Raw genomic sequence first — 10,302 nt, 5'->3', positions numbered from 1 at the left:
GCTATGATCAAAGCTCCATGTAACCATCGAAATTTCGATCACGCTTCTTCCCAATCTTTCTTAGTGTGCTCGTATCTAGCGAGTCATATCTCTATGGATGCATGATGCAACATACAAAAACGATTCACTTTCTCCTTCATTGCAGTATCCATCTTTTTTTCTACCGCATTTCCAACCACCACATCTCCGGTCAGTCTATCATCGTTCTTCAACGAGACCATAGCATACTGTTGTCTGAATCCATCGTTGGTAGCCACTGTGAAATATACACTAATATCTTTGACACCAACCAACTTTTAGCCATGCTACCTTTTGGCTGAGCTCGTTGTCGCACAAAGTATTTTCATGGTTTTCATAAAGCACTCCAAGAATAACATCCGTCACGCATGGCGTATCCCGTAATCTCCACTTCATCTACAAGATGCACCAAGAGATGGATTTGTATCATGAGTATGCTGGTGGGCAGGTGCTTCTCAAAGAGACAAATCATTTCCACCGCTCCTTACCTTGCGGATTTAATAGAGAATGTCTTGACCTCCTTCTATGAGATCCATTGCACTAAATTCAACAACCTATAAATCGCCCTGGTATTTCTGGAGTGAGGTATCCCCCGCAATCGCGATCGATAATACAAACTACCACAAATAACGAAACATTACGAACACCGACTGGACACTAAATAGCAAAATACACATGCTACTTACAATCGAGGTCAGTACAACCCTGACATATCTTATGCCAATCATGGGATTTTAGCCCTAACAATTGACTGTCTTTAGAAAAAGTAAATCTAAGACAACGCATCATATTCGTCAAGGTGTGAATAGACCTGATAATTTGCTTCACAATGCACTTTTCTTTAGTGGACAAAGCCCAAGGAGCACGAGGTAGTTGCAAGCGACCATCAGTACTTGACTGTGGCCAAAGCATCTCCATCTTACCTACCTCCTTCAAATCCATTCGCCCCTACATTGTCTCTCTTTCTTCCTATGATGTGGTCCTATAATAAGCTGTCCACATTCTTAAAAATATGCATGGGATCCAACAAGTGGTTGATCTATAAGTGGGTCCAATACAATAACTTGTAGAAAACCGAGAATCAACGTATTTCGTTTGGATGTGACTCCATATGAACCATTTTCAACTCGTACCAGCTCTTTGGGCATTCATTCGTGCTAGAGGTCGCCCCCCCAAAAAAAGCCACCCCCAACCCCTCTATGGCTTTATAACTTTATGCATATTACGATATGCTCACAAGTAGCCCCATGATAAGTGTCCCTTTTGGTATCCTTAGGCACCTTACATTAGCATAGAGTTGGTTACGAATGATACTTTATGCACTCTTCTCCCAAATGGCTTCAACTTAGACAACTTCAATTCCTCGTGTGGAAAGATCTTTACATCACAGGGGCAAAAATGGTTAGACACGACACAACTCACTTGAAAGGAGCTAACATCATGTGGAATAGGATATCAACTAGTGAGGTGGTTATTTCCACTTACATGCACCACTTCAAGGCATGGGTAACGTCTTGAGATGGACTAATAGGTAGCTATCTCATACATTTGATCATTCAAGGTAGGACTAGACCTCATCAGCTTGTAGTGGCTAGATTACTCTGTTTTTGCAACAAACATCCGTCTCCAAAAGAAGGGGTTTGGTGTGAAACTATAGCCTTTAGTTGACAATGCATTTGCCCATGGCAAGGAAAGTGAACGGTCATGCTCCTTGTTGCCCTTGACTCGCTTTACACCGAAATATATACAAAGCAAGGTAGACATGTGAAGCTTGGTAGATACATGCATGAAGCATGGCGACAAGCCTCTAATGCTGCAGTAGAACAGATTGGAGCTCCTTTCTTGGCAGGAAATTAAAGTAGCTTATAATTTTTTAATTATATAATTTAAAGCAAAACTCCAGTCTTGTGGGCTTCTCGTTTGAAGACCACCTTCATATTTCTTTGTTGTAAAATTTGTTGCTCTTTTACAGTGCATGAGGCATGCACATTATTTCTAGAAATTTTCCCATAAATAAAAGCTAATATGTTCCTTCATCACAAGGTGCAGCTGGGTTACTGCTGACCACTGAAAGAGATTTGCAGTCAATTGAGCACATACATGTACAGATATGCATGCACATAGCAGAGACAAAGTACAGTTGTAGCTAACATGTCGCATCCAGTTGCCTCTTAGGTGAAGCTTCTTCCACCCATGGAATGGTAATGCAGGCTTCACCAATTCTTTTCAGCAATGGAAACTTTTCCTGTAAAACAACACTTATCTCAGTTAAAATCAAGAATTGATCCACTTTGACAAAAATACATTCATCAGCAGATGATTATCAAAATGGATGGTCTTGCATTTAAATTAAAGAATAGAAAGCAAACTGGCCTGAAACAACACACCATTTCTAATTTAGATATTTTCATTAATGATTCATCTCAAGGAGATTCTTTCTGTTTATTGGAAGTTTGTGGGGTCAACTTCAATTGAAAGATATCCCTTTATATTACTTAGCATCTTATTGCGAAAGAGCCCTCACTCATCTCCACTATAGTCTTCTTTTTGCCCCATCGCAAGCGTGTTTCACTGGAAACTGTCCTATGATATTTAATCTTTTAGTCAAGGTATACAATTTGCTATGGTAAGAGGCATGGTACCAGAAGATTCATTCTTTACCTGGTTGGCCTTGCATATCCAACTTAGAGCACCCTTTACATCCAGCATGATGCACACAATTTTGTATATTAACAAACACTTTGTTCTTCACTATGGCAAAGTGGTAAAAAATTAGCAGCAATTTAAAAGGTGAGCTATGCAGACATTTACAGTCACTAATATTGGCTATATACACTATTATATTGGTATTCAGCTTCTACAATTGAAAGGGCATAATCATAAGAACAGAGGTTTTATCCCTCCTCACATGCAAAAGCCTTAGCTTCTTTGCAGATGCTGGATTTGGATTTAATGTCTCATTCTAATCAAGGAAGGCAATGGTGTGCTTCCTTTACATCTCTAATACATAGCCAGATAATGTATGCATTGTACAGTATCCCTACTGAGGAGATGCATAGACCAGACTCCATACATTGGTAAAGCAATGCCTTTAATTACTTGAAAGGCTGAGGTGTTGGGTATGAAGTCCCTTTGATCTCCATGTGTACAAACTCGTATGGGTGTGAACACACCCTTGTTTGTACCCTAACACATAAATACATTTTATTCTTTGTGTACCATCACTAGCTGGTACACTCATCTGGATTCTCTCACTCTCACTCTCAACAATGCTTCTACTCCATTTCTGTCTCGCACTTCATTGCGCACTCATCCCAACAAACTGGTATCAGAGCTGCGGCAAGAGTGTGTGCACTTCCCAAGGATAGTGCGAGGCGGTTCAGCGTGCGTTCACAAAGGAGTCAGGTCATTCACCTTTCAGCCAGTTGATGGGCAGCAGGTGTTCGTCTTGACCACACGACTAGTCAAGTTGGTCAATTGCATCTTTTCAGGCCAGCGTGGGCAGCGGGTCAGCTGACGATAGGTCATCTTTGACTTGGACACGTCAGGCGTGAGTAGTTGACAGTGTGAGCAGCCAACGGCGTGATTAAGCAATGACCTGGCGGAGACCATGCAAATGCGGGCAGGTCAACAGCAGCACATTTGTCATTTTTTTCGTCAGTTTTTTTTTTAAATTCCTGCAGTCTATTCCCCTTCTCACTAACGGGGGCTCGCATGCATAAGCACATCTCTCAGATTTGTGAATATTTATGCCCAAAAATTTGAGAGTTTTCCTAGATTTGATGCTATTCATGAATAACAGTGACATTGGACCCGGAAATTGCAGAAATTGTGCACATTGGTCTTGAAAATTTTGGCGCTTTTCATGTATTAGTGAAATTTTGCTCAACTAAGCCGAATTTACTGACATTTGCTAAATTTACTTGTTTTATGCTCTCAAGAACGTATATTTATGCAATTGGGGCAGATTGGTCAATGAAATTCTGAGGCTTTTGCGGAAATTTGTAAATTTTGGCAAAATTGATGTGTGAAATGCACATTGGGGACATTGCTGAAGCAATCTTGGTGCTGTAAGCAATGAAATTCGAGTTTATTACTCGCAATTGTACATAGAGTTTGCCATTGATGGACAGCCTATCCATCAGTAGGAAATCCCTAGAAAATCTGATTTTCAACTTATCACCATTACACAACTCAAGGAGGAGTACAAGAAGCGCTCAGAGATTTTTGTTTTACAGCTAAATGAAGAGGTAGAAGATCACCCCAAGAATTTAGTAGAGCATCCAACTTTAATCCTCTTCACCCACTTTAACTTGCATGTATCTTCCATAAGAAGATCTAGACAATTTACGATTTATATATAATGCACATTCACATTGCAAGATAATAGATTTAGAAACATTACCTGGCGGCACATGAAATTTTGAGATGCTATAATCTTGCCGATAACATTTGATTAAGATATTAATCAAATGTACAAGATATATAATGCACATTAAACAAATTTTACAAGATATTAATCAAATCACATTGTAAATTTACAAGATATTAATCAAATCACATGGTAAATTTTACAAGATATTAATCAATTTACAATTTATATAAAATGCACATTCACATTGCTAGATAATAGATTTAGAAACATTACCTGGCACATGAAATTTTGAGATGCTATAATCTTGCCGATAACATTTGATTAAGATATTAATCAAATAAACAAGGTTGGCCACTAATATCAATTGTGACATTAGAGACTAGACATTAATTAATTAATTAATAAAAACATTACTTGGCACATGAAATTTTGAGATGCTATAATCTTGCCGATAACATTCGATTAAGATATTAAACAAATATACAAGGTTGGCCACTAATATCAATTGTGACATTATAGATGAGGCATTAATTAATTAATTAATACCGATCTAAGGATCAATAATTGCTCACAGATACTTGAAAGACAAATTGGCCTAGCTAATTTGATTATTGGCTAGTAAAATTAAATTCTTGAGCACTAGAATAATTATTGAATTAATTTTGAAAATTGATTTTTTGAAAAAAAAAATCTAATAAGTTGGATAATGCTGAAAAATGAGATTAGAAGGCTGCTACTTAGCAAAACTTACCCATGCAAGTGAAAAAAACGTTTTTAGGGGTTGATGGAGTCTATTCCAGCCATTGTGAGAGAGGAGGCTGCTAGAGAGTAAGGAGAGTTTGTTGATGTGATTTGCAACCACCAGGGATTAGTCCTACAACAAGTGGAAGCAATTTGGAGCCCTCTAGGTGATAGCAGCCCAAGGTCCTTTTGGTACAAACGACAACATATAAGAGGGGGCAACTGTCTTTTTGGTTGTCCTAAGCTGTAGGTGACAACTTCCATAGTTTTTCGAGCAAGGCAACAACAGGTTTTCAGTGTTTCTTGCAATGAAACTCTAAAATTTCCGACCACTACTCCTATATCGAAGTTAGGGGCTCTCATCACCCGCATGTTATGCTTTCGGAAGAACCATGCTGCATAGATCGTTCTTTCACCATAGCTACCATTTCCTACCACAGGGGAGGAGAATCATTGTATATGTGGAAAGGTCCCATGGGTCATAATTTGGCCTTCCGTGGACGATAATAAACTACTCTACTTTCATCTCCCACCATCTCTCAAGTTATCTCAATATTTTTAGTTTGAGCCATTAGAGAAGAGATTTCTATCAATCTCTACTATAAACCCTAATTTACAGCAAAAATTAGGGTTTAACAACTACCTCGAGATATGTGCTCATAGTTGAGGGCCTAGGACTTAAATTCCAGCGAATGAAATCAAGGAATTTCAAAGAGGTTCAAGAGGCCAACTAGCCAATATCAGATTTGGAGCTGAATTTATCATCAAGGAGCAGGGTGAAGGACAATCCCTAAGCAAACCAAGGGGCAAATTGGTTTAGAGACTTACTGGTTAATTTTGACAGCAAGAGGCATTTGGATTAGTGAAGGAGATCAAAGGGTCTCAATTGTAGTCCTTCCATTTGCAATATAAGATAAAGAAATATTGTAAGGGGTGCCGATTTTGGGACCAACAAGGTGTCCAAATGCCCAAGATTAAAGTGGTAAGTGCACATTTTCAATATGTGTGAATTTTATGCTTGTCATTAGTATTTAATCAGGTTATTTATCACCCTATCTGAGAAGGGCTGGTTTCATGATTGCATCACCGTGATACCACTCAATCCCTTGATTTGGTGGGCCCAAGATATCTGATTAAAGGTCAAAAGCTTGGCTATAGTGCTAAAATCGTATTCAGCTGAGCATGATAGATGTCTTCAAATAGTGAGATGGGACAACATATGGGAAAATGTATTTTGATATGGCTGGTAGTATGTAAATTCCCATGCACAGTCAAATTTCAATGGTCCAAAGTATGCAAACAAGAATGTTTCCTAATGCATGCAATGCTCCTAGCATGTCGGATACACATGAGGGGGCTAGGCAACTAGATGCAATGTTGCATATTAGTTAAGTTGGAATTGCAGCAATTTGAAAGTATAAAGCATTGCAATGCTTAAGGGGAAGAAAGACTTATAACCTAGTGGAGGTTTCGAGGCAAGTAAAGTTAGAGATAAAGTTTCTATATGCTTCTTGGTGAAACTTCAACAGTGTTTCATCAATAGATGCAAAATGGATGGAAGAGGATGACTTGGCAAACCATCCTTAGTTGTTGCAGTTTTACCTACATGCCGTTCAATTAGAGTTGATTTAGGCTTAGTCAAGTTTAACAGAGTAAGGATCAGGACCATTGCCTAATGCTCAAGGGAGAGATAGCACTTCCACTCCACCAGTTGTGGATAGCTCTTATATGTAGTGGATCTCGGATGTATTCAACATATATCCAAGGTACTGGGCTGACAGTATGTCTGCCATGAGGTCACTACTCAGTGTACTAGTCATTGTGAGATGTATGCAAATGAGTATGAGTTTCATCCTAGCACTAAAACTATACATTTGTATCAATTTATGATCAGCTTGGCATGAGTTTTTGCCTCGGTTTAAGAAAAAAAGTTGATCAGTTCCAGCTCTATTTTTTATCAGTTTGAGAACCATTTATGGTCACTTTTGAGATCAGTTTTGCATTAGTTTTTGCATAAGTTACATTCATCAATTTTTGCAATCAGTTTGTGATCAGTTTGGGGTCACATTTGCAACTCGTGTACGACCTAAGAAGAGTTCCCTATCATTGGGAGAATTTAAAAAACTGAGTCCAAGGTATTACGAACCCTACAAGATCCGCAAATGCCTAGGGTCCAATGCCTACAAACTCCAACTCCCTAAGAACGTAAAAGTTCACAATGTATTTCATGTTAGTCTACTAAAGAAATATATATCCAATCCTAGCCATGTACTCAATGATCAACAAGTTGTAATACCAAGCCAAGGAGTCCTTGAGCTCTGGCCAGATAGAATCCTAGACATTTGAGAAAAGAGATTGAGGAGTAGAATCCTCAAGGAGTACCTCATCCAGTGGAAGGACCTTCCAGAAGAAGATGCCACATGGATTGAGGAGAGTACTCTCAACCAACAATACCCCCAATTCCTTTCGAGATGAGGACATCTCAATTCCTTAAGGGGGGAAGGATGTAATATTTCCCTCCCTTCCGTTTTATGACCCCCCTCTTAATTAATGAAAAAAAAATTATATAAAAAAGAAAAGAATAAACGCCCCCCACCCCCACCCCACTTTACTCACGCTGCCAGCTGGCGCATGGAGGGAAGGCTGAGGGTATGCAGCACTTGAGGGAAAATGTGCATATGCTTAATTCCAAGAACCGCAAACTAAGTTGTGGCTATTTGATACATTGATCACCCTAGCATTGTTATATGGATCCCTAATATGGAGTCCAAGTCTTTGCAAAAAGACCTAGAAGAGTATTGACGATGATTGCTCGCATGATATGAAGCAAACCATCGGTGCCCCATTAGATTATTAGAGCAAATATTGAAGAAACGTCTATGATCACTGAAGCAATATATATGATCACAAAGGCATTATTTCAATCAATGACTTGCTTGTAGAGGATATGGGAGCTCCCAAGATATAGATATCCACGATTGGCATTGACTTCCTCCAAAAAATTAGTGGAGAGTGGAGAGAGACAATGTTGGTATGCGGAGATGCAGTCATGGTTTAGGATACAAGGATTACAAATGGAAGCACTTCCACCGTTACAATATAGTTTGGATTGTCCATACTTAGATCTAACTCATACTGAGCTGAATTGAGTTATGAAGTCATAAATTGTAGATCATACATGGGTATATCCCCCAAAGCCTGTTGGCACGGAGATGGCACAGTACATACCGGTGTCATTTCTTACACATTTCGACAAAGGGATTCGTTGTCAAACCAACATATATGGATGTCCACCTCCCTCATGTGCCTAGGCCTTATTGGAGCTCCAGGCACACAAAGGGAAACTTCTACGAAATAGGACAGACAAAGATATGCCAGTTCCAAAAACAATCAGCTTTGCTATGAGTTAAAAAATTTTCTGAAAGAGTTGTCATCATATTCTTTCCAAGTAAGGTGCCTTCAGCCATTGATTTTCACATATGACTGATCAGTAACCTCAAAACTCTTCAAAAAGTGCATTATGTGGCAAAGTTTTTTAATGGACTATAATAGAGGTTGTATCTTCCCTAATACTAATGTCTTTTGCCTTAGCCAGATAAAAGTTTTAGTTTTGATCCAAGAGGGGAAAAGTTCAAACCATGTCTATATTGAATCGAGATGTGTTGCCAAGCTGAGGAATCAGAACCACATCTGCCTGCAAAGTTTTAGGTTTCAGTAACCAATTTGAGTGTTGTTTCACATTGTTTGGACCACTGCAAAGTGACAAAATAATAACATACCAGGGTAAATTCATCTCCAACACAGTACTTTCCAGCATGGTCTTGTAACAAAGCCTCCAGAGCTAAATGAATGGAAATTTCATCATTTGATCAGTCAAAACCTAAAGGATGCCAGCAGTATATAATGTACAAAATGTAACCTCTAGAGTGTCTGAACGCAATATAAAAGAGCTAAGCTTGAAATATGTGCTACCCTAACTTGCTAATGAAAGCACAACTCAGTTCTTGTCCAGCATCTAGCATCCAAGCCTGTTTCAAGGCCAACTATACAATCTAGTGCACAAAGCTGTAAGTATAGAACACATTAAAATGTTTGCAATCTTCTGATAACAAAATTTTACCATGTACTTTTTGAGCATCTAAAATGTTGCAAATCATTACAACCAGCAAAGACTAAAACTCAGCCAATATCTAAGCAAGCACAACTTTCATAACTAGACCTAGATCTGAGGTTATGATCAGCCTGGCATCGGAGGCTTGTGATAAATCTCAATACTGCAGAAAGTCAAACAACAAACTTCAAATTGTTTAAATCGACTTCAGCTAAGCATTTCAATCATTTCTAAATACTGAATTATTAGCAACACTTGAGGAGAGGATGGCTGATTTTTCTATAGAACCTTAGAGCTCAATAGGATTATGTTCCCATAGATAGATAGTAGAATTTGTCTATAAACCAACTTGGTTTGGTGTCTATGAATCTTCAAAAGGTTGAGTCTCGACCATCTCTAGTCAAGGAATGTCATAACCTAAGACAGGGAACCTATCCGAGGAGGGTTCTCCAAAGAGTACAATGGAACATGGAAGTGGGTTGCAGACATCCCTTTCAGAGAGATGGTGAGATTGAAGTATGCTCCCTTTTTTGTTTTCGCAGGCAGTTGGCTTGGCTATGGCAAGTTCCCGATTGCTCACTCTCAATGGAGAGAGCCAAACAAAAAACTAAGGTATTGCTTCTCAGACTGGCCAAGGGCATAGAAGGTATGAAGAGGGACCCTCAAGATGGCCTTTCCTGGTAGAATTAGAGACTGTGATAGTGGTGTCTGGGATAGTAGCTTTGGTCCTTGGACATTTGGGATGTGTGCACATGCAGTTGGCCATGGTCTTGGAACACTTGGTGACCAGGTGTGAACATGCCTTAGGAAAGGGCAATTATGGGATTCTATAAATGGGATACATGGCTGATTTGTGCACTTTATCATAGCAACTCTGCCCACACCCATACTAGTGTGGATTGGTAGTATGGGTTGCTAATCCTTGTGGGGGAAGCTTGGTCAGTTTGCTGCTAGCTCCCAAGCTGGAGGGTGAACCCAGATAGATCTATGGTTAGGAGGTGAGCACAACTGATTGAAGCTTATTGCCCCCAACCCCCGTTGTGAGCTGACTGCCAGC

The 10,302-nt window shown here is 39.3% G+C and overlaps 1 protein-coding gene across 2 annotated transcripts in view; it reads right to left on the bottom strand.

The window, feature by feature from the left end:
- Positions 1-1,903: 1,903 nt before the first annotated feature.
- LOC148018006 (glutathione S-transferase 2-like) overlaps positions 1,904-10,302 on the bottom strand; it is a 92,279-nt gene continuing 83,880 nt past the window's right edge. For both annotated transcript variants that reach the window (XM_087661608.1, XM_087661607.1), the window contains exons 8-10: positions 8,914-8,975; positions 8,772-8,828; positions 1,904-2,263 (exon numbers count right to left, since the gene is read on the bottom strand). In XM_087661608.1, coding sequence (XP_087517734.1) covers positions 2,165-2,263; positions 8,772-8,828; positions 8,914-8,975 — 218 coding nt within the window. In that variant the 3' untranslated portion in view covers positions 1,904-2,164. The remainder of the gene's footprint in view (positions 2,264-8,771; positions 8,829-8,913; positions 8,976-10,302) is intronic.

The sequence above is a fragment of the Lygodium microphyllum genome, chromosome 21, assembly GCF_053477565.2.
Source record: "Lygodium microphyllum isolate KBCC chromosome 21, Lygodium_microphyllum_v1.1.10, whole genome shotgun sequence".
Classification (NCBI taxonomy): Eukaryota; Viridiplantae; Streptophyta; class Polypodiopsida; order Schizaeales; family Lygodiaceae; genus Lygodium; species Lygodium microphyllum.
The sequence above is the reverse complement of the archived record's forward strand: the minus strand, read 5'-3'. Positions and strand labels throughout refer to the sequence as shown.